Source organism: Dama dama, chromosome 6, assembly GCF_033118175.1.
Source record: "Dama dama isolate Ldn47 chromosome 6, ASM3311817v1, whole genome shotgun sequence".
In the NCBI taxonomy this organism is placed as follows: Eukaryota; Metazoa; Chordata; class Mammalia; order Artiodactyla; family Cervidae; genus Dama; species Dama dama.
Genome location: NC_083686.1, coordinates 45,595,437 through 45,620,597, shown reverse-complemented (window position 1 = coordinate 45,620,597; position 25,161 = coordinate 45,595,437). Strand labels below are relative to the sequence as shown.

The 25,161-nt window shown below is 40.0% G+C and overlaps 1 protein-coding gene and 1 long non-coding RNA gene across 3 annotated transcripts in view; both read right to left on the bottom strand.

The window, feature by feature from the left end:
• The window catches only part of CHIC2 (cysteine rich hydrophobic domain 2), a 55,471-nt gene extending 41,051 nt beyond the window's left edge, over nt 1–14,420 (bottom strand). Inside the window, exon 1 of the mRNA XM_061145947.1 lies at nt 14,001–14,420. Within this exon, the coding sequence (XP_061001930.1) occupies nt 14,001–14,119 (119 nt within the window). The 5' untranslated portion in view covers nt 14,120–14,420. The remainder of the gene's footprint in view (nt 1–14,000) is intronic.
• On the bottom strand, nt 1,169–11,578 carry LOC133058881 (uncharacterized). 2 transcript variants are annotated; one of them, XR_009693414.1, is made up of 2 exons: nt 9,899–11,578; nt 1,169–2,476 (listed from the first exon to the last, which is right to left on the bottom strand). It is a non-coding gene; the product is annotated as an uncharacterized LOC133058881 (long non-coding RNA). The 2 variants fall into 2 exon arrangements; XR_009693415.1 differs by having other exon boundaries at nt 1,169–2,472.
• Nucleotides 14,421–25,161: the final 10,741 nt, after the last annotated feature.

The following is a 25,161-nucleotide window of genomic DNA, read 5'->3' as shown; positions in this document are numbered from 1 at the left end:
CCAAGGGATTCTCCAGGCAAGAACACTGGAGTGGGTAGCCATTCCCTTCTCTAGGCGTCTTCCCAACCCAGGGAGTGAACCCTGGTCTCCTGCACTGCAGGCAGATTCTTTACCTTCTGAGCCACCAGAGAAGCCCCTCAGGAAAGCTAGGAAAAATTAAACAGTTGGAGCTAATATGGGCAAGCATGAGGCCAGGAATCCATGCAGGTAAGACAAAGGTTAAAAGGCACAAAGAAGTTACTGTGGTGAAAATATAAGAGCAACACAATGGAGAAACAGAATGCCTGAATTCTAACCCTGGTTCAGATATCAACTAGATATATTATCTCAAGAAAGCAAATTTTCTAGGTTTACTTGCCTCACATAAAACAACCTGTTCTCAGGGTCGCTTATGCCCAAAGGTCAAATGCAATTTCAAAGTTTTTAAGGAAAAAAAAAAAAATAGACAGGTTTTCTGGATTCACATTTTATAGGTAGAACTACTACTACCAAAAAATGGAAGAAAGTTTTAAAACTTTATTCCTGTCAACAAAGTTTGAGAGTTTTCCTCTTTGCTAAAGTTTGTACTCTTTACCAAGTGTGGCTCATTTCACATTCTGACAGAGGAAGCACTATGAAAAAAGAGAAGCACAGAGTAAGGGGAAGTAGATGAGTTTTAATTTTAAGTAGAAAGGAGGATAGGACTCATTAAGATAATTGTGAAAGATGTGAAGAAGGTGAAGGAGCTAGCCATTTGGGTATCTGGGGCAGAGGGATATTCCAGAAAGTGGAACCAAACAGTGCAAAGCCCTAAGCCAGAAGTGTGCCTAGAATAATTCAGGGAATAGAAAGGAGGTTTGTGTGACTAGACTAGGGTAAACAAATGAAGAACGGTGGAAGTCAGAGAAATAATGATGGGCCACATCAGGTAAGGTCTTACAGGTCATTAAAAGGAACTTTAATTCTGAAGATGGGGAGTTCTGACAGAAAAGAGACATGATCTGATTTGTGTTTTAAAAAAATCACTGTGGCAGATGTACCAAAAAGATTGTAAAGGTTGAGAAGCAAAGGTGGGAGCAGGGTGAAGAAAAGTATGAAACACAAGGCAGAAGAGAGACATTGACAACTCACACCAGCAGTACAGAGATGGCAAAAAGTGGTTAGATTTTGGATATTTTTTTTCCATTTATTTTTATTCGTTGGAGGCTAATTACTTTACAATATTGTAGTGGTTTTTGCCATACATTGACATGGATCAGCCATGGATATTTTTAAGACAGAGTCAAGAGATTTACTTCTTGACAGATTAGATGCAGTAAAAGAAAAATAGGGACATCAAGGATGTGTCAAAGTCTTTTTTTTACTCTAAGCAACAGGATACCAGGTATACCATCCACTGAGAAGGAGAAGGCTGCACTTGAAAGCTGATACAGGGGGAAAAAATACAAATTCAGTTTTGGATATTTTGGACTCTGAGACACTCAACCCATACAAATCTATAGACTCAAAAGAATGTTATCTTCTTGTCAATATGATAACACATATGAACATCAGTTCAGTTCAATTCAGTGGCTCAGTCGTGTCTGACTCTTTGCGACCCCATGGACTGCAGCACAACAGACTTCCCTGTCCATCACCAACTCCCCAAGCTTACTCAAACTCATGTTCATTGACTCTGTGATGCCATCCAACCATCTCATCCTCTGTCGTCCCCTTCTTCTCCCGTCTTTAATCTTTCCCAGCATCAGGGTCTTTCTCAATGAGTCAGTTCTTTGCATCAGGTGGCCAGAGTATTAGAGTTTCAGCTTCAGCATCAGTCCTTCCAATGAATATTCAGGACTGATTTCCTTTAGGATGGACTGGTTGGATCTCCTTGCAGTCCAAGGGACTCTCAAGAGTCTTCTCCAACACCACAATTCAAAAGCATCAATTCTTCAGCCCTCAGCTTCCTTTATAGTCCAACTCACATTTTCACTCTCCTGTTTCACTTTCATCAAGAGGCTCTTTAGTTCTTCGCTTTCTCCCTTAGGGTGGTATCACCTGAATATATGAGGTTATTGGTATTTCTCCCAGCAATCTTGATTCCCGCTTGTGCTTCATCCAGTCCAGCATTTCTCATGATGTACTCTGCATATAAGTTAAATAAGCAGGGTGACAATATACAGCCTTGACATACTCCTTTCCCAGTTTGGAACCAGTTTGTTGTTCCATGTCCAGTTCTAACTGTTGCTTCTTGACCTGCATACAGATTTCTCAGGAGGCAGGTCAGGTGGTCTGGTATTCCCATCTCTTGAAGAATTTTCCACCGTTTGTTGTGCTCCACACAGTAAAAGGCTTTGGCATAGTCAATAAAGCAGAAGTAGATGTTTTTCTGGAACTCTCTTGCTTTTTTGATGATCCAACGAAACGCTGGCAATTTGATCTCTGGTTCCTCTGCCTTTTCTAAATCCAGCTTGAACATCTGGAAGTTCATAGTTCACGTACTGTTGAAGCCTGGCTTGGAGAATTTTGAGCATTATTTGCTAGCGTGTTGAGATATAAACCAGAAATTTCAGATTCAATCTGAACACGTAAGTTATACAAATGGCAAGTGAAGACAGCACTTATTTTCTAATGCTGAACTCTGAGCTCAATGGAGTCAACTTTTTAGCTATTTGGGGAGATAAAGTCATAATCAAAGGAGAAATTAATAGATTTTAATACATAAAAATCATGCTTTAAAATCATCTGGCTGCCTTAATACACATCTAAATATCAATGTGGCTCATGGAAGGATAGAACTGAAAGTGCACCCAGAAGATACAGAACCCCTGGAGTTAGAGACATAAATATATGAGTCTCAGAATATAAGTCTAAAAATTTTAACTGTGTGACAAAATTCTATACATTTGAGTTCAACCAGCTCTGTGAAAGTATAATCTCATTCATAAACTAGCGAAATCAAAAATGTACTTAAATCATGTACTACAATCACTCATCACTATACCTCATCACTATACAGTTTTATAATATTCTAGTATTAGAATTTTACTAATTTTCAACTATTAAGATTATATTTTCAACAGACAATTACATATGTTGTTAAGCAGTGAAAGTTTTGTAAAATATATATAGTAATTAAAACATATATAGTAATTAAACTTCATGGTATTACTTCTGATAATATAGGGATTCAACTAATCTAACTCAACTACTTTACATTATCTGTATCAGACTAAGGAAAAAAGATTTTATAGATCTAATCTGTATACAGTCTAGAGTATGCTTCATAATTTATATAACATGATGAGCAACACAATGATGATAAACTATGTCCATTTAAGAAGCAATATACAGTTGAACTGGTTTGGAGCACAGACTACCAAAATATCAACTTCAAGTAACATTTACAATTTTTTTTAAAAATTTTAACTTATTAATTGGAATATAATTGCTTTACAATGTTGTATTAGTTTCCGCTATATAATAATATGAATCAGCTATATGTATACATATATTCCCTCCCTCATGAACTTCCCTCCCACTTCCAACATCTATAATTGGATAGTTTAGAAAGGGCAAAGAAAGAAGGCTGGATACATAGGAACTCCTTCACTGGACTAATCAAGGACTCCACTGTAATTACTTACAATGCATGATGAAAGAGAATAAAACCAGTTACTCTTGTAGGAAGCAAACAGACAGACAGACAGATGAGGCAGACAGAGATACAGACATATATATTCACTTCTTATCAAAAAACAAAAGTAAGTTAAAACAACAGTCCAACCAACTCTACACTAAGTAAACTTCACTTACTACATGTAGAATGGAAAAGAGCATCAAGAAGAAGAAAATCATTTTTCCAGATCTTTGAGGAAATTTCAGTCCTTATGTAGACAATTCAGCTTTAAGAGTAAAAATGTAAAAAGCAGTCTTTTCCTCAAATTTAAAGAACAGATCACTGTCAAACACCACACATCTTGTAGCTAAAGGGTACAAAGGTCCTCACTTCAAAATCTATGACCTTGTGGGAAAGCCACGATCTTGTGGAGTAGCTACTGTTCTCTTGTCATACTTAGCTGCCCTGTGGCAGCAGAACAGGAAATGCAGGTATGTCATCATGACAGTCTCAAGTCAATAGTAAGCGCAGCCACCGATCTTTGACCTCACCCTCCACAAAACCAAAACAAAGACCAAAAGAAAACAAAAAATAACACAACTGGGAAATGAGATGGCAAAAGTGACCAAGAAAATGTTCTGCCATACCTCAAAGAAAAGCTGCTAAATTTGATGGCTTACAGCCAGAATTGTAATGCCTCCTTTATCTAAAGTCCATCACCCTAAATCAGGCCACTAACATCTCATCTTTACTGTTCCAACAGCTCCTAACTACTCTCCCCAGTTTCACTCTAATCTCTCTAACAATCCTTCTTGGTCCCTGAACTTGCCAACCTCATTTCAAGGAACTATCTCCTTTGTTTCCTATGTTCTAGCCACAATACAGTAGTAGCATCCTTTCAGTTCCTCAGGCAAGCCAAACTTATTTTGCTGTTCTCCAGACCCGCGGGGCTCTTCACAGGACTCTTTCACCCTTCCTAAATGTTACCTTCTCAGAGGGGTTCTCTCTATCACATTATTTTCTGCCACAGATGCTAATGTCTCCTTCGCAGTAACTTTCTTAGACATAATTTATCTGTTAGCTGTAAGCTCCAGAAGGGCAGAGGAACTATGTATGTTTCATTCATAACTGTAAACTCAGAGCCTCACATAATACTGGGCATAAAATTTAATAAATACTTGTCAAATTACTTGTCAGGAAACCTCAACAAGACAGTTGATAATGAAGGATTAATTGAAAAATACTCTGAGGAGATAAGAATCTCAAAACCCAAGTATTAAAATTCAAGCATCCAACAAAAAACAAATAACAAAAAAAAGAAAACAAAAAGTAAAATTCAAGCATCTAAATCCAGCACTCAGAACCAACTTCTCTTACTTTATACATTGGTCTTTTAAAGTTGGTTGTCTCATTTCTAACCTACAGCTGATCAATTAGAAAGAAAAGAAGAACATAAACAAGAAAGCAAAAGCTCTCATATGCAAAATTCAAAAGAAAGTGCCATTTAGAAAAGATCCTCAAACTTTAAATACCTCAAAAGCCTCTAAGAACATCACTATGTACCAATCTGTCAATATTTTCTTTTCATTAAAAGTTTCCTCTACTCAATCAAATAATTCTGATAGGATCTTAAAGCAGGAGAGCATATTTCAGACTGATTTTCAAGACAATGATAAAGATTAACCAAAAAATACACATGCAGGGATAAATATAAAAATATATGGCAATAATTTGCCAAATGTCTATTATGGGTTCAGGTAATATCCATCCTAAAGGAGATCAGTCCTGGGTGCTCATTGAAAGGACTGATGTTGAAGCTGAAACTCCAATACTTTGGCCACCTGATGCAAAGAGCTGACTCATTGGAAAAGACCCTGATGCTGGGAAAGATTGAGGGCAGGAAGAGAAGGGGACGACAGAGGATGAGATGGTTGGATGGCATCACCGACTCAATGGACATGGGTTTGGGTGCACTCTGGGAGTCGGTGATGGACTGGGAGGTCTGGTGTGCTGCCAGGTTCATGGGGTCACAAAGAGTCGGACACGACTGAGCGAATGAACTGAACTGAATCAGGTAAGTTATTTCTGTCACACCTAATCCCTGAGATAGATATCCCTCTTGCAGATGAGAAAACAAAAGTTAAGAAAGGTTAACGGCTACAGTTTGGAAGTTTCTGAGAACTGAAATCAATCTGCTTGACATCAGAGACCACTCTTTCCACAGAACCATCTCTTGCTTTCCAAACATGTCTAAGAATCAACCAAGCTCCTATCAAAAATAAAAATTCCTAGACTCTTCCCTTAAAGATTCTAATTAGGGATGTCTGAAATGTGTATTTTTTAAAATGTCCTTAGTGATTCTGATAATCAGGCAAGTGATTCTAATAATCAGGCAAGTTTAAGAAATACTGTACTGAGATTAAGTTAGACTGCATGAACAGGGAAACATTGGTATAATACATCTGATTTTACAAATGGATTCTGAAACAAATTGTGAAAAGTCACCAACAAATCTTACACAGAAGACATCAGAGTAAGGATACTTAAAAGCATCTGTTGCTGTTATATTTTAAAGCTTAATTTCATTGAGAATAATATCTTAAGTAGCTTTATAGTAGATTAAAAACCTAAGCCACAGATACTAAAAAGACTTAAGAGTCCATTCTGAACTTTCCTGGTGGTGCAATGGATAAGAAACTGCCTGCCAATGGAGGGGACATGGGTTCAATCCCTATCTGGGAAGATTCCACGTGCCACGGAGCAACGAAGCCCATGCACCAGAACGACTGAGCTCTAGACACCATGCTCTGCAGCCAAGTGTAGCCCCTGCTCACAACTAGAGAAAGCCAGCCCAGGGCAACAAAGACCCAGCACAAAAAATAAAGTAAAATTACTAAAAACAGAAAAAAAGATTCCCTTTTGAGTATATAGTTGATCTAATATCCTAGGCATTTAACCTGTTAGGAATATAAACTCAAGTTGGGATTCAAGAGCAGCTCTCAAAAATATTACTCTTTAGAATAATGTTATTTACAATAATAAGACCTTTTGATTACCATCATAAATAATCTCTTATCATTTACTTTCCACCATTTAGTTCCTATATTCCACTTAGCTAAACATAACATTTTAAGTAGTAGATAATTTCACATCTGTTGGCAGGCAGAAATCCCACACTGAACTGTTTGGACTGGAATATCATGAGAATTTCAAATTACAGTAAAATTTTGATCAAGACCACCCCCACGAAAAAGAAATGCAAAAAGGCAAAATGGTTGTCTGAGGAGGCCTTACAAATAGCTGAGAAAAGAAGAGAAGCCACAGGCAAAGGGGAAAAAGAAATATATACCTATTTGAATGCAGAGTTCCAAAGAATAGCAAGGAGAAATAAGAAAGCCTTCCTCAGTGATCAATGCAAAGAAATAGAGGAAAACAATAGAATGGGAAAGACTAGAGATCTCTTCAAGAAAATTAGAGATACCAGGTGAACATTTCATGCAAAGATGGGCACAATAAAGGACAGAAATGGTATGGACCTAACAGAAGCAGAAGATATTAAGAGGGGGCAAGAATGCACAGAAGATCTATACAAAAAAGATCTTCATGACCCAGATAACCAGGATGGTGTGATCACTCACCTAGAGCCAGACATCTTAGAATGCGAAGTCAAATGGGCCGTGGGAAGTATCACTACAAAGTTAGTGGAGGTGATGGAATTCCAGTTGATCTATTTCAAATCCTAAAAGATGATGCTGTGAAAGTGCTGCACTGTATATGCCAGCAAATTTGGAAAACTCAGCAGTGGCAACAAGACTGGAAAAGGTTAGTTTTCATTCCAATCCCAAAGAAAGGCAACGTCAAAGAATGTTCAAACTACCACACAGTTGCACTCATCTCTCACGCTAGTAAAGTAATGCTCAAAATTCTCCAAGCCAGGCTTCAACAGTACATGAACAGTAAACTTCCAGATATTCAAGCTGGATTTAGAAAAGGCAGAGGAACCAGAGATCAAATTGCCAACATTCATTGGATCATTGAAAAAGCGAGAGTTCCAAAAAACATCTACTTCTGCTTTATTGACTATGCCAAAGCCTTTGACTGTGTGGAGCACAACAAACGGTGGAAAATTCTTCAAGAGATGGGAATACCAGACCACCTGACCTGCCTCCTGAGAAATCTGTATGCAGGTCAAGAAGCAACAGTTAGAACTGGACATGGAACAACAAACTGGTTCCAAACTGGGAAAGGAGTATGTCAAGGCTGTATATTGTCACCCTGCTTATTTAACTTATATGCAGAGTACATCATGAGAAATGCTGGACTGGATGAAGCACAAGCGGGAATCAAGATTGCTGGGAGAAATACCAATAACCTCATATATTTAGGTGATACCACCCTTATGGCAGAAAGCGAAGAAGAACTAAAGAGCCTCTTGATGAAAGTGAAGGAGGAGAGTGAAAATGTTGGCTTAAAGCTCAACATTCAGAAAACTAAGATCATGGCGTCTGGTCCCATCACTTCATGGCAGATAGATGGGGAAACAATGGAGACAGTGACAGACTTTACCTTTTTGGGCTCCAAAATCACTGCAGATGATGAGTGCAGCCATTAAATTAAAAGATGTTTGCTCCTTGGAAGAAAAGCTATGACCAACCTAGACAGCATATTAAAAAGCAGAGACATTACTTTGCCAACAAAGGTCCATTTAGTCAAAGTTATGGGTTTTCCAATAGTCATGGATATATGTGAGAGTTGGACTATAAAGAAAGCTGAGCGCTGAAGAATTGATGCTTTTGAATTGTGGTGTTGGAGAAGACTCTTCAGAGTCCCTTGGACTGCAAGGAGATCCAACCAGTCCATCCTAAAGGAAATCAGTCCTCAATATTCATTGGAAGGACTGATGCTGAAGCTGAAACTCTAATACTCTGGCCACCTGATGCAAAGAACTGACTCACTGGAAAAGACCCTGATGCTAGGAAAAACTGAAGGCAGGAGGAGAAGGGGACAACAGAGGATGAGATGGTTGGATAGCATCACAGACTCGATGGACATGATTTTGAGTAAGGTCTGGCAGTCAATGATGGACAGGGAAGTCTGGCGTGCTACAGTCATGGGGTCGCAAAAAGTCGGACACGAATGAGCGACTGAACTGATCATGTGAATTTCAAGTTACAGTAAAATTTTGAAACAGGCTTACTACCATATTTCTCATCTCTTCAAGAAAGTTTACTCACTGAGAAGTTTTAGCACTTGGTCCAGTTAAGATATTGAGCACTTTTTTCTTTATAGTGTCAGAAATATGCTCAATGCTATGTTCTAAATCAAAGTAATTTCCTCTCAAATTATAAGGAGCAAGAAAAATCTCTGGGAAAATAATATCTACTTTAAAGAGACAATTTTCTCACAATTACCAAATTTGCTTTTTAGAAAAAGACAACCAGGGAATTTCCTGGAGGTCCAGTGGTTAGGACTCTGTGCTTTCACTGCCAGGGTTCAATCTTTGGCCAGGGAACTAAGATCCTGAAAGTGCAGCCAAAAATAAAAAAATAAAGTAAAAAATGATAACCCATTTATCTTATGAATGTGATTATAAGAGTTCTACTGCAAAATAGTTTGCCTTCACTCAAGAGGTACAAAAAAAAAAAAAAGAAGAAAACAGTTATTCTTTTGACAAGTTTTACAAGATCCAAAGATGTATGGAATTACCTCATTTATTTACAGAACATTTCAGAACCCATCATATTCCAGACAGGGCTTCCCTGATAGCTCAGAGGGTAAAGAATCCATCTGCAATGCAGGAGACCCCAGATCAATTCCTGGGTCGGAAAGATCCACTGGAGAAGGGACAGGCTACCCACTCCAGTATTTTTGGGCTTCCCCTGTGGCTCAGCTGGAAACGAATCCACCTGTAATGCGGGAGATCTGGGTTCGATCCCTGGGTTGGGAAGATCCCCTGGAGAAGAGAAAGGCTACCCACTCCAGTATTCTGGCCTGGAGAAGTCCATGGACTGTATAGTCCATAGGGTGGCAAAGAGTCAGACACAACTGAGTGACTTTCACTTCACTATTCCAGACACCGTATTAAGTAGTGGAAAAATAAAAACCAGTAAGCGTAATTCCTGCCTTCAAAGGACTATCCAGCTTTGTGGAGGAATATCAAGAAGAACCTTAAAAGTCTCCAAACAAAAAGTTTATTAAAAATGGAATATTTATGCTGAGTGGAGGTAAGGAGGTTAGAGTTACAAAAGTTTACAAAATTATTTAACTGAAGTGAATCTGTTACTTGAGCAAATCATATTCTGGTCTCCTGTTGCTTACCACAGCATGCAGTAGGAATCTTGGTCAGGTACATTTCAAGACAGAATTTTTTTTAACTCTACCATCTGAAAGGTCAATATATACTGAGGTGTTCTGTGATGTCTCCTATGCAAAAGTCCTATTGTATTCCAAAGTGTTTCCATATTTTTTTCAAGTCACATTTCTAAATCTTTCAATTTTCCACAGCTTACCTGAAATGAATGATAAAGAGAGTGATGTCTCACAGCTATCGATAAAAACTGGTAAAGGATGCAGAATTTTTGTGGACATGGTAGAAAGATTATACCTCAGAGGAAAGTACCCGAAGACACAGTAATTTAGTGAAATTAGAAGAGAATAACATTAGAAACAAACCTAGAAATAAGCTGGTTCTATGACAAGGCTTATATTAGAAGTCAAAAATTATACATGTCCTAGGGAGGCTCCAAGTTTGATTTCTATATGGGAGGGCATGAAATGAGACAGGAATTGATGTCAGTTATGATGACAGATTAGACATGAAATACTGGCCTAAAACCTAGTTTTAAATTCTAATTTTTATATTAAACACACTGCTATCATCACTGTGAAAAATCAAACTCTTCAACAAATGATAGTTACAAAAATTTATTCTATGGGGAAGAGAATGTCATAATTTTAAAAAATACTAACCAATTTTGCCAATTAACTCCTAATAAATTAATCACCTTTCCTTCATCTTCATTACATAATAAACTGAGAAGTACACACACACACACAGAAAAATCTTTTAACTGAAGTGTGAGCTCAAGTCTTTTAAATTACATGTACATAAAAATTATGCAATAACAGGAACTTATCATTTCCCTCTCTTCCTTCAAATACCAGTTTTCCTCAAAATACTATTTTGCATAAGATTTCTTCCTATTGGAGCTGCCACCTTGTTCCATATTGCTACATGCAAATCCAAAAACGAAGGAAATTATTACACTCATTTAGAAAAATATCAAGAGAGAATACTGATCTTAATGGAAGTACACAGTTTAAGCCTGACCTGTGGTCAACATGAAAATACTAGAAACTACATTAAAGCAAACTTCATTTAGGCAAATTATACATTTTAAATACTTGTATCCCCAAAATCTGATTATGCCACAAAACTAACCAAGCCCTGCCTGTGTAGTAGAAAATGAAAGATGACTTACTTTCTCACATCACTATAATGACATGTCGCATGTCATACGAGAATACAGTGATTTATAAAATAACAGTAATATTATAATATGATGTATGATACCATAGAGGGGAAAAGAGTAGAAATAATCAATCAGAAAGGTCTACTCAAAAGTAGAATCTGTGAAAAACACACATGAATGGATCTATATAGTTTCAGATTGATGTAGATTACAGATGATTCAATACATTACACTACATTCACTTCCAAACCGGTAAGGGAAAACAGCTCTGAGCAGCTCCTTAGTTAAAATAAAGGAGGAGCAGATAGGGCAGCTGCAGTGATAAGCTTAACCAGTAGTCTTTTAACTATTTTAATGGCTCTTCCCATTTATACTTGCAGGCAAGAGAAACTGAACATGCTCAACAGTTACAGCAACACACAAACACCAATTTCAAAAACCATTATAGGTATTAACTGGCTCCTACTGGCATAGTATGCCTGTGAATGATACAAAAAGTTTTGTACTACTATTAACCATACTTATCTATGTCACCACAAAACAGGATCAGGTCTTCAATGCAGAAGATTCTTATTAATTCTCCTTGAAATATTTCACACAATTTACCCTCATACAAATTGCCCAGAAATGGAAAAATAAGACTAAAGTGAATCACTATTAGGTTTGAGAATGGCACTTGGATTTCTTAGTACTGTGCTTTATACCTATGTTTCTCAAAGAGGAACACTCTATGTGTGGATGATTAATAAAGGCTATATTTACTGAGCACAGTACCACACAATGTGATGAATTCTTTGCATGTACTGTCTCAATTAATCCTTAATTTTGACAATCAGGGACTACAACTAGCCCCATCTTAAATGAAGAGTCATAGATAAATAATTTACCCAAGAAGTGGCAAAGGGTAGATTTGAACCCAGAGCCTAGAACCAAAGTAACAGGAAAGGAAGTGAAGTTGTTGAGAGAGAGCACAGAAAAATTAACTTCTATGCAGAAAGGCATATTGTTTATTGGGGGCATTTAGTTTCTCTTATTACTCTGGAATAGCAGTTTTTAATCCTGGGTACCTACTTGAGTCACTTGTGGAACTTTTTAAACTAGGACCTCACTCAGATACTTGGCTTTCACTGGGGCAATGACAAAAACTCCCCAAGTGGTTCTAATGGGCAATTAAGATTGGGAACCACCAATAATTCTCTCCTACTCTGTTAACCTCTGTAAGTAGCCAACTAAAATCAAATTTACTAATCACCTATTCGGTTCTGAGCTCTCTGACTTTTCCATCATGCCCAACAATGTACTTAGCTTTTCTTTTACTCAAACAGAAGAAACATTATAACTATAGCTGCACCTTTTAAAATAAAATTTTCCCAGCTTTTCTTTGATATGAGGAATTTAAGGAAATTAAGGTGGACAGATACCATGACGAAGTTTGAAAACCAATCTTTAAGCACTCCTTAGGTTTAAAAGAATGTATTAAGGTTCAAATAGTCAAACAAAACAAATGGCAGGCTCTGAGATATAAACATTTCTGTGATATATGTTAAAAAGATTTAATATCCCATAGTATTTGGCTATATGTCTTAATTATGCTAGTGATGACACTTAAAATACTAAGTAACTGTTAGTACAGTGATAAATTTTATTGTCTTCTCATGGCACTGTGATAGAGATAATGTAGTGTTTTTATACTAAGTCACCAGAATATAAACTAACAGGTACTAAAGAAATCAAGGCATTACATAAGCACACCGAAACAACAATATGGCTGGTCATACCATGTTTTGAGACATGCAAGGATTTTGCTGACCGTCTTATATGAGAAGTCCTACTATTTCACTAAAAGTTATTCACTGCACATCCCACTCACCCTAAGCCAAAAATAAAATATAAAGTGTTCCAGGCAATTTCAAACTGACTGGCCCTTTGTATTTTACTAAAAAGGTGAAGTGGAGAGATGTCTGACAAGCATGAAGTTTGACCTAGGATTTGAACAGAGCTCTAAAATGAAAAGGGATAAATTCTTCAACTTGTACAAAACTCTGAACTTCTCAGACAAACATTACAAAACTTCCTGCTTCCGGACAGCTCATTATTTGGTACAAGTCTTCACATTCCTTTATTAGTCATGACCTTTCAGAAAGTGCTCCTTCCTTATTGTTTGAATAATATCAGGCTTTTAAAATGTTGCCAACTGAACTTACAGGAACCCTTATCAAATGAAGAAGCCATCCCAGAGTTCGTGCCCCAAGGAAGGACTTAGATTACAGAGAACCCTGAGTAACCTGAGCAGTGTGTGTCCATCACGTAGATTTTTAAATTATGTGTAAACATACATCATTCTGCATCTTAAATACATATGTTCATCCATACATTTTTTTATCATATACAATTACAGGAACTTGCATTAGTTCCGCAGAAACTGACTCTGCAAGAAACTGGGAAGACTTGTGGGTATGAGTGAAACAGACACGACGACAGGGAACCACTCTTTACTGATCGTCGCCAGGGTCTCACCCGGCCCAGGTCCGGTCTCTGAGCCATATGTCACTAGGCTCAAAGGCACAAACGAGCAAAGAGAACCACAGAGTAAATGGGTGAGAAAACTGTGGGAGGCACCTGAGAAATACGTGTATTTCCACCCCGAAGCTGAAGGGGTGGCCGGAAGGGCAGACCCTAAAGAATAACCTTCCTCCCGGGATCCGTCAGAGCGCCCAGGCCCGTGGGGCCTGCTAACAGGAGTGTGAGGGGACGCAGGGCAGCGTTTGTCCCCACTCCGGAGACAGAAACAAATGAAAATAAAACAAGTTCTCACTTCCTGGTCGCCTACTCTTCCCGAAGGCCTCAGACACTCGACGGACACCAGGGAGAGAAGGCCCCCGCGGAGTAAGAGGCCCACCCCAGCCCTGCACCTCCCGTCCTCGCCCTCGCCCTCCACCGGGCCTTACACGGTGACGTGACCGGAGCCGCGGACCACCACCGGGTCCGGCGAGTATTTGAGCAGCTGCTCTTCCAGGGCCCGCTCCTCGTCCTCCTCCTCCTCATAGATCTCGTCGAAATCCGCCATCCTGAGACTCCGAGACCCCCAGCCCGAAGGGGCCTGTCCAGAGGCTGAGGCCGAGATACGGGCTGGCGAGGCGGCGAAGGCTGAGGGGAGTCGCTGCCGCGGGCTCCGAGGCCGCGGAGTTCGTTCTGTGCAGTCTCAGCTTCGGCTACAGAGGAGATGGGGTCCTGGCCGTCGGCAGCGCCGCCGCCATTACCGTCAGCAATAACAACAACACAATGTCAACATCCGCCCAAGGGCCGACACCTCCACCAGCAGTGCCGCGACCGCCGCAGCAGCAACTCAGGCAACCACAGCAACAGCCAGAGCCTCCCGCAGCGGGAGCACCCGGCTACGACATCGCGAGACTTCCCGGGAGTGCAGGCGGGCGGGTGAGCGGGCGCGTGGGCGCGAGAGCGCGCGGGCTGGCGAGCGGGAGCGCGCACGTGAGGCCTCGCGCGCTTCCCCAGGTCGCTTTCCTCCTCTTGCACCCGCGGTCTATTCCTGGAGCGCGCTCCCGCCGGCGCGGCCTCGCCCTCCAGGAGAAGAGTCGCTGACGCTTAAGGAGAATGTCTCTGGAAACTGGTGGTTTTGACCCCGACCCAAAGAACAGGGTTCTGAGTGTCCAGTGGGGCACTTGGTTCCCCAGAGTAATCTCTAACCAAAACAACTAAAAATAAAAGCCCTAGTTTGAAGTAGAGAATTTATTGTGCATGTGATTGCCGGTTTATCCAACAATCGAATCTCACTTTTCGTCAGGTTTTTTAGTCTATGATGAGAACCAGAGTCTGTACTTTTCCAATTTGAGGAACCCAACAGACACAGCGCAAATATGTTTGCCCACTGTAATACAGGATTTTTCAAAATATGTCCAAGTTCAAACATCTTGTCCCATCGTCCCCTTAAATATAGTCCAATAGATGAGGCCAGTGATGCTGATACATTTTTTTTTCTTACGAGAAAGCTCATTGTAGTCAGGCCATGACACAAAATTAACAAACTCTGGATTCCAGATTAGAAGATGCAATTGCCTCCCTCAACTTCTTCACCAGCCATAACCTCATTTCTCCTTCAAGAACTTAGGGAATCCCTTTCCCTTCCTTCCAGCTCCTCCCAGGAAAAGAAAGGTGAAGGGAGGGAGGAGAGAGGAGGCAGAATTTAGTGGATTCCTCTCACCTGCCTAGATCATCACTAAAGGCCCAAGGTTCACTCTGGGTACTTGGTTGTATTCATAGTCAAGAACCTGCCCAGGCAAACAAATCATTCAGGGGCAGGAGTGGGCTCCTGAGAGAGTCCAGGATAAGGAATATATACTGACAGCAGGAAAGGATAGTCACACCGGACCTGGTGCTGGTCAGAATATTCTCCCAAGTACAGTGTTCACTTCCTACCAGTTTAGATGATTCGTTGTTGAGTTGAGAAAGTGCAAAGGTGGGCAATCAGGGCAAGTGAGACATGCCAAAGAACCTCCTACTAGTAACAGTTGAAAAAAAACGAACATAGTTAGCCAAGACAAGATGAAAGAAAAACATAGTAGATGGAATCAGACTTGCTATGTGTCTCTGCTGAGGACATTTATTCGTTCAACAGATATGTACTGAGCACCAACCATGTGGCAGGCACGGTGGGGGGTGTGTGTGATGAGGTATAGTTTCTGCCTTCTAGTAGCTCATTTATCACTAAGGCAAGCAATCATAACCCTGCCGAGTGCTCCCAGAGGAGTACAGAGAGGGTGGTAAGAAAGCACAGAGGAGGGAGCTTGGTTTGGTGATTAACTCCCTGCCTGACTGCCTGGCTTTGAATTCAGCTCTGTCACTTACAGTGTGACTCTGGACCAGTCTTAACTTCTCTGCTCCTCATGTGTAAAATGAGGATAATAATAGTACTACCCCATTGGGCTCTCTGCAGATTAAATAAGTCACTACATGTGAAATGCTTAGAAGAAAGCCTTGCATATAGTAAACATTGGGTGGCAAGAGGGTATCTCTATGGTCCCATCCAAGTAGTTAACTGAGTCTCTGGGGATCAGCTCAGTTTTATTGCATTATGTAATGCTTTACTGTTTATGAAGCACAAATATCACTTAACATTCCCCCAAAACTGTGCGAGGTAACCAAGGTTGTAACTTACTCCTCAGCTTCAGAGATGCTACGTGACTGCCTTATAGCCAAATAACTATTTAAGAGTCTAATTCAGGGCTTCAATTCAGTGCACTGGGTAGGCCAAGCTCCTGAATTTCCTTCTTGGCAGGAACTAGAAGGCCAAGTGGCTGCAGTCAGTTAAAGGAATGACAGCAAATGGGAGAGTGAGCAAAGGGAATCAGAGGAAGAAAGGTCAGTATGTCCCACACATGGCCCACACCCTGTGTACTCTGACTGAGAATTCACCTTTCTGTAGAAATAGTGGCCAAGATAAGGGGCCGATGCTCCAAAATATCTAAATCATCACATAGCTGACAACTTCCCAAGGGCAGGGGAAGTCACATACAGCACTCTTGCAACTCCTGCTTCAAAGAAGGGGCTCAATAAATGTTATCTGAATTGAGATGCATTGTTACTGGTGCTATTTCCAGAACATCATGAGTTCATGAGGCTTGGGAGGACTGTGAGAACCTCACCCTTATCTAACAGTGGTTCTGTGTGGGATAAATGTTCTTTATTCTAAGATCTATGCAGCAGAGAGACCTTTGTAATTCCCACTGCCTCAGTGTAAGGTGGGGGCTACCTTATTTTTGCTCTTCCTATTTTGCGCTTCTTTGTCCTATTCTGAAAAACCTGTCAGAGCCAGCAAAAGGATATGGGGCCTGGCAACAATGCCAAGAGGGTGAGGGAAAATGAGTCAAACATTTCCCTGATGATGGTTGACATCATAATCCCAAATTCCACCTCCAGCCCTCCAGGGTCCAACTTCCTGTCACGTGCCTTCCCCAGTTTCTTCCTGGGGACAAATCTCCCTCCTTAGTGTATTTTCCCTCACTGTTTATGTGCTCTCCTGCACTCTGCAGTATGGACTCATTCCATTTGAGTTCCCCTTTCTATCCCTGCTTCACACACTTTCACACTTAACCTTCACACCAAATGGTTCAAAGCCAAACAAGATAATGCCTTGGGGGTGTCATGAGGCAACAAATCTGCAGTTGCTTTTAAGGCAAATATTCCTAGATTTGAAAACTTCCAAATTTTTGCATTACCTAGTTGAGTGGTCTTGGGCAGTTTCAAATTTCTTTCTTTTTTAAAAAATTTATTTAGTTTTGGTTGTGCTGGTCTTCATTGCTGCACGAGGGTTTTCTCTAGTTGCAGAGAGTGGGGGCTCCTCTTCATTGTGGTACATGAGCTTCTCATTGAAGTGGCTTTTCTTGTTGTGGAGCACAGGCCCTAGATGCATAGGCTTCAGTAGTTGCAGCATGCCGGCTCAGTACTTGCAGCTCTTAGAGTCTAGAGTGTGGGCTTAGTTGCTCTGCAACATGTGGAATCTTCCCAGACCAGGGATTGAACCTGTGTCCCCTGCATTGGCAGGCAGATTCTTACCCACTGCACCACCAGGGAAATCCTCACAATATCAGGACTTTTAATAGAACTACTGGGAACAGGGGGACCTCTTTTCTATGATCTACTAGGAACCATGTCATTCTTATGGTAGAAATAGTCTAAGAATGATGCCAGCACTGAGGAAAGCAGAACCGAGGGATGAAGCAAACATGACTTTTCCTAATGATAATGTCCTGAGTCCCCTGAGTTCAGCTACACTTAAAATCTCCCAGGTTTGTAGGAGAGGATAATGGATTTATTGTGAAATATGAGATACCCAGTGGAGATGTCCAGTAGAACATAGATGGATAGACAGACAGAGATATTAGATAGATGGATAGATGTATATGTAGATAAATGAAGAGGTAGATAAAACAGAGAGAGGAAAGGAGAAAGAATGAGTTGGGGGAGAGGCTCAAAAGATAAATCTTGGTAGAAAATAAATACATGGGATCCATCAACTCATAGATGGTAAAGTTAGCCATAGTAGTGAGCAGGATGGCTCAGAAGCCAAGAGGTGAGGTGGCTGGGAGAGAGTGAAGATTAAGAGGATGTAGGCTGAAAGAATTTCAGTGAGCAGAAATGGGGAGAGGAGGAAAAACTGACAAAGGAAATTGAGAGAGCCTAACCAAAGTTGTATAAAAGGCAACTCGGAGAGTGTGATGTTTCAAGTAAAGGAAGAGAAAAGTCAAAGAAGAAAGGAGTTAACTGTTCATGTGAGATGCTGCAGAAATAAGGTAAGATAGCAACCAGTGTCAGCTGTATTAAAGAGAACAGAAAATCCTGAGAAAGGACTTAATTTCTGTAAGTAGCATTTTGACAGACAGAGCCAACACAAAACCCCTTGGTTACATATAACTGTTAAAAAAAAAAAAAAAAAAAAAAAACAGTAATAAAGGGAAGCATAACTCTCCACTCCTTAAGTGTGGACCATACATAGTAACTTCCTTCCCAAGGAAAGGGAGGGAAGACTAACTCTACAGTGGTGACACTGACAAACACTGTTTAAACAGTCAAGGTCAAGGTCAACATCATGTTGACCATAAATCACATTGATAGTTTGTGCCTTTTTATGATATGATGAAAATAGCACTGAACCTTTCCGATCTTGCTCCCCCAAATCCATGACCCCTTTCTAATCAAAGAAAAACACTAGACAAATTCCAATAGCGGGACATCCTACAAAATACCTGAATGGTACTCCTGAGACTGCCAAGGTCATCAAAAATAAGAAAAGTTTGAGAAACTGTCACAGCCAAGGGGAGTCTATGGAGACATGACAAATAAATGTTATATGGCATGCTGGATGGGATTCTGGGACAGGAAAAGGAAATTAGGTAAAAACTAGGAAGATCTGAATAAACTATAGACTTTAGTTAATAATAATGTATCAATATTGCCTCATTATTTTTAGCAAACATACTGTAAGATGTTAATAATAAAGAAAACTGCATGCATGAGTGTAGGGAACATTTTGTATTATATTCTCAATTTCCCTTATAGTTTAAAACAGCTCTTAAAAAATAAAGCCTAATTTTTAAAAGTTAGTAGTATAGTAAATACTGAATTCAAAGAATAGGAGAAATTTTTTAGTGCCAGAAGCAAAGATAAAGCTTAAAGCTTGAGTAATAGACTCATAGAATACACTATAGGACTAGGAGGGGAAGGGAGGGGGGAATTACTGGACCAGAAATAGGTCCCAGCTGCTAAAGGTAGGAATTTTAGCATGCTGGGATAGGAGACTTGACCCTGGGAAGGTTCAAGGCAGGACCACAACATCCAACCAGGAAAGGCTGCAGGAGAGAAACCAGAAAAACTCTGTCCATGGGACAAGGAAGCAATGTCGAAAATTTTCCTGCTGGAATTCTGGGTTGGGGAAATAAAGATCTTTGGTGAAAAATCAAAGCTTCAGGCCTGCACCCTGCTTTACCGCTATGTCTAAATTTACACCACACTTGTATTATAGGAATGGCCAACCTAAGAAACTGGCTGAAGGAGGAATCATATCTAGCATATGAACTCTGAAAAAGACAAATGGGGTGGGGTCTAGAATATAGTGCCTAGATCCTGGTAATTACACAGAAGATGTTAGATGCTATTTTTCTTCTTATTACTCTGTCTCTATTCCTCTATAACAAGAGTGATAGGAACAATAATATCAATAATAACATTTGATTTTGTATGTTCTTGAGCATAATTTATTTAGATATTTGGATAGGATAGATGTGATATTAGGGAACATAGCCTTAGGAGAAAAAATATTTGGTGCCAGCCATGAGTACTTAGGTAAGAAGAATTTTAGGGACTTCCCTGGTGGTCCAGTGGCTAAGACTCGGATCTCTCAGTGCTGGGGCCCAGGCTTCAGTCTCTGCTCAGGGAACTAGATCCTGCCTGCCTAAACTAAACATGCTGCAACTAAAGATCCCACAGGCCAAGACAAAGATTAAAGATCTCGCATACAGCAACTAAGATCCTCCACAGTCAAATAACTAAATATTTTAAAACAAAAACTTTTTTAAAAAAAGAAGAATTTTTAATTGCATCAGGAGAGTTTTAGATTATCTGGAGAAATTCAAATTTCTTGGTTCTCCAGGAAAACAAACAAAATGTCTTCACTCAAAGATATAATTCCAAAAAAGAAATTAATTCTTTCAACCCACATTGATCATTGTAAAAAAATTTTTTAACACAAAATTGGCACAGTGTGTCCCAATTCCTCAAGTTTGTGGTGCTCAGAGTATAACTAGTGAAAAATAGCACTCACTCCAGCACTCCAGCACTCCAGCACCTAGGGAAAGTTGATGTGTGATATAAGCATGTGAAAGGCCTTTGGGGAGGGACAGTTATCTTTTTTAGCTTCTACAGTCATCTGAATAACTGTGGTGACTGAGGAAGGGGAAGAGAAGGTGATATAAACTAGACTGGGAGCTTCCTGAGGGCAGAATCTCCTCTATTAGGGAAAAGAAACAAACGCTTATATAGCATACATAGTATCCCAGACACTGTTCTAAGCACTTTGCATATATCAACCCACTTAGCCTCACAAACATCCCATTAACATAGGTACCATTTTCATTCCTATTTTATACATACATATGCAGACTGAAGCAAAAGGAAATTATCTTGGCCCAAAGTCACACAGCTAGGAAATGGTAGAACCAGGATTTGAGCCTAAACAGCATGTTTTCTCACCCCATGATCTTTCCAGTTAAGCTCTCCCATCTTAGACACCAGCAGAGAAATACAGATCACTTTCATTTTCCCAACACCTACAACAGTGCGTAGTACACAGTGAGTGATTTATAAATATTACGGACTACCCACAGGAACTCGTTCTCATTTTTTTCTTTGTTCATTTCACACTGTATATACATATTTAGTTCAATGTCTGGTGTCCAAATATTTTAATAAAAAATCTATAAAATCCATATGGATTCTCCTAGATTCAGTTCAGTTCAGTCCAGTCACTCAGTCGTGTCCAACTCTTTGTGACCCCATGGACTGCAGCAGGCCAGGCCTCCCTGTCCATCACCAACTCCTGGAGATTACTCAAACTCATGTCCATTGAGTCAGTGATGCCATCCAACCATCTCATCATCTGTCGTCCCCTCCTCCTCCCGCCCTCAATCCCTCCCAGCATCAGGGTCTTTTCAAACGAGTCAGCTCTTCGCATCAGGTGGCCAAAGTTTCAGTTTCAGATCAGTTCTTTCAATGAATATTCAGGACTGATCTCATTTAGGATGGACTGGTTGGATCTCCTTGCTGTCCAAGGGACTCTCAAGCATCTTCTCCAACACCACAGTTCCAAACATCAGTTCTTCAGCACTCAGCTTTCTTTATAGTCCAACTCTCATATCCATACATGACTACTAGAAAAACCATAGCCTTGACTAGCTGGACCTTTGTTGGCAAAGTAATGTCTCTGCTTTTTAATATTCTGTCTAGGTTGGTCATAACTTTTCTTCCAAGGAGTAAGCATCTTTTAATTTCATGGCTGCAGTCACCATCTGCAGTGATTTTGGAGCCCCCCAAAATCAAATCTGCCACTGTTTCCACTGTTTCTCCATCTATTTGCCATGAAGTGATGGGATTGGATGCCATGATCTTTGTTTTCTGAATGTTGAGCTTTAAGCCAACTTTAAGCCAATCTCCTAGATTACCCTAGAATAATTATCTATAGCTGCTCACCTGATTTAAACCAATGCTATAAATATGACATGTAAGTTGTACTGGGTTTTCCTCATTGCCATCTTTTAAATCCACAAAGTTCTAGAGTCTATTCCTAAAATCATAGGCTCATAAAACCAGAATGAAATCCAGAAGTCATTTTGTACACACTAACCTCCAAAACCATGCTTCAGCCTAAATCATGTGGTGTGTCCTGCTCTACTGAACATCTTTGACAGCTATATTAAATATCTGTAATGTACTGCATATATGCAAAAATGCTTTATTATATTTTCCACAGTTCTTAAAGACTGGATTCTTTATGGTCTGGGACTGTGTCTTGGCCTTATTTTTTTATTCCGAGCCCTTTCTTATTGCCTGGAATTCAAGAGTCATTCATTATATCTTCCTCTATTAATTCTCTTTCCAATTTCTGGAGAGAAAGAAATCAAGTTTATTTTTTCTTCAAGTAAGTGAAAAAAATCTTTTTTCTTTAAGCTAAACATGCCCATTTGCTTCCACCATTTTTCCTCCAAGAAGGTAGTTTCAAGTTTTCTGACTCTTTTCAGAGGCTATATCTGACTCTTATCAGCTTTGCTGGGTCAATAGCCATTTTATTATTTGGGGTTCAGACCAGACATAGTGTGATTTGACCAATGTGATAGTCAATGTCCAAGATAATCCCAAATGAGCCTCAACCTCTGGTATTCACACCCTTCTGTGGACCCCTCCCTCACTAGGTTATAGAAGACATGGCAACATACCCTTCATGGTCTTAAATCACTCACTCTGGGGGAAGCCAGTTGCCAGGTCAGGAGGACACTCCCCTACAGGGAGGCTCACGAAGAGAGGAGCTAAGGTTTCCTGCCATGCCCGTGAGAGCCATCCTGAAAACAGCCCTTCTCAAGCCCTTAGATGACCGCAGGCCCGGCTAACTGCAACATTATGAGATCCTGCGCCAGACCACCAATCCCTAGTCCATGGAAGCTGCCAAAATAACAAACATCTACTACTGTTTTAAGGCACTGAGTTTTGGGGTAATCTGTTATGCTGGGATACATGATTATTACAGCCAAGTCAGAAGATAAAGAGACTAACATTTCCTTCTGGACCCTGGTAGCAACAGTAAAAAGACAAAGAAAAACAGATTCAATGGACTGACGAAACTCTCAATTTGTACAGTTTTGGGGAAATCTGTGTATGTGTGTCCATGTGTAAACATTTGTTTGGTACCTTTTGTAGTTAGGTTGTTTTGTTTTACGCTTCTGTACATTGCCACAGTGCCATACTTACGTGTGTGCTAAGCTGCTTCAGTTGTGTCTGACTCTTTGCGACCCTATGGACAGTAGCCTGACAGGTTCCTCTGTGCTTGGGGTTCTCCAGGCAAGAATACTGGAGTGGGCTGCCATGCCCCGCTCCAGGGGATCTTCCCGACCAAGGGTTGAACTCACATCTCCTTCTTTTCCTGCATTGGCTTGCAGGTTCTTAACCACGAGCACCACCTGGGAAGCCCCCCTAGATAGACACTCAGTACATAATTTTTGCGATATTGTGCTTCATCTTTAAGGTTGAGGGACATAACCAATCTTTGCTCTTGAATTGGGTGTGATGAAATCTATTTTCTACCTTTTGGGAACTCTCACTGGGAACCAATGGCCTTGCTACTCACTAATGTCGAGATTCTTCTCCGCTTCTTTGAACATGACAGGGAAGAGTTGGGACTTCCTGGTTCCAATCATGCTGGACTTCTCACATGATTGAGTTTAGACAACACCCAGCTTCACATGGGAACTTAGGAGAGAACTCGCTCCTGGCCTCTCTCTCTGCACTGCTCACTGAACCTCCAACACACACAGGATAGGCTTGCCATGCCGTGCTTTCAATCACATCTGCTGTTTTCTTATGATATTTCCCTCATTATTTTCTTTTTGAACACCTGCTTTTTACATTCATACTTTTGAAATGTCTTTCATTTCTATTTTCATTGCCTACTATGATTCAGCCTCTTCGTAAAACCTGAGTTACTTTTATGTAGAACTAAAATTGTAAACAAATTCTCTCAAGCAAATGAACTTCAGGGCTTCAGTACCCAACACATTATGTTTCTGTTAGTGATGCTCAGCACCTAAGAAGATGCATGAATAATTTTAGGTTTGGGGAAATCATCTAGTAACTCTGTACTTGATGTACTTAAAGATCACCAAAGTGTCCTTTGAAGATATAACTCGCTGAGAGGTAATCTGGAGGCTCTGAAAATTAAATGTACCCGTTACCATTGGGAAAACTCAGATCTGGAGGAACACAGTAGTTCTAAGTGAACTTTTTCAGGAATCTTTCTATTATCTTTTGTGTTACAGTTAATTGCACTGTTCAGAAGACTTTGGATAGGAACATATAAAAGAATGCAATGTTCTTCTTCAGAAAAATAAGGGAAAATGAGGCAAAGAAAAAAGACAATTTATAAGTAGAATAAATATTTATATCAATGTTTACATAGTGCTTATCATGTCATAAACATCTTCACTTAGAATGTCTCATCTGACCGTCAAAACACTCCAGTGAAATAAAAACAGAGGGATATTATTTCCATTCTACACGTTTTAGAGGAAGCTGAAGTTAAATGAGAGACTCAAGTTCAACTGGCTCCTAAAAGGCTGAGATACAATGAAGACCTAAGACTCTTTGATTCTGAGGGTAAGTTTCCACCACAAGGAAGGAAAAAAATAGAAACTTAAAGAGAAAACAAGGCTAACTATTTTTATGCAACATAATGAGGAGCTGCTGAGTGGTTATTAAAAAAAAAATTCTTTGCCTCCCCAAACACTTAGCAATCCCAGGATGATACTTAAGAAACAGGAAACTGGGGTTGACTCAATACTTGTTACCCTTATCTATGTAGCAGAACTAATTATAACGCTTATTGCACAGAGCTGTTGGGAGGGTTAAATGAGATAATACCTGTAAGGAATGATAAGTACTCAATAAGCGCTAGTTGTTATGACTAATGATGATGTCATTTTAATCAGTGTGGAGAGAATACTAGAATAAAGAGTGGTAGACATGTATTTGCATGCTGCATTATAATCAACCTACTCTAAATTATTTTCCTTCAATACTCTTATCTAGAGAATGAAGACAATACACTTCCTAGCTGCTCCTGCAGAAATAATTCACCATGCTGGATCATGTTCTGAGCATCTACAAAGCCCTACAGAAATATAAGAAGATACCGCAACCATTTTTCTCATCCTGTCTTTCTCCCTCCTTGACTTTCTGAGCAAAGCCACACTGTGAGACTGTGAAGGGGTTTTTCAGTAGCCATCCATTCAGACCTACACAGTTGCCGGGCAACTTAAAATTCATGGCTGAACT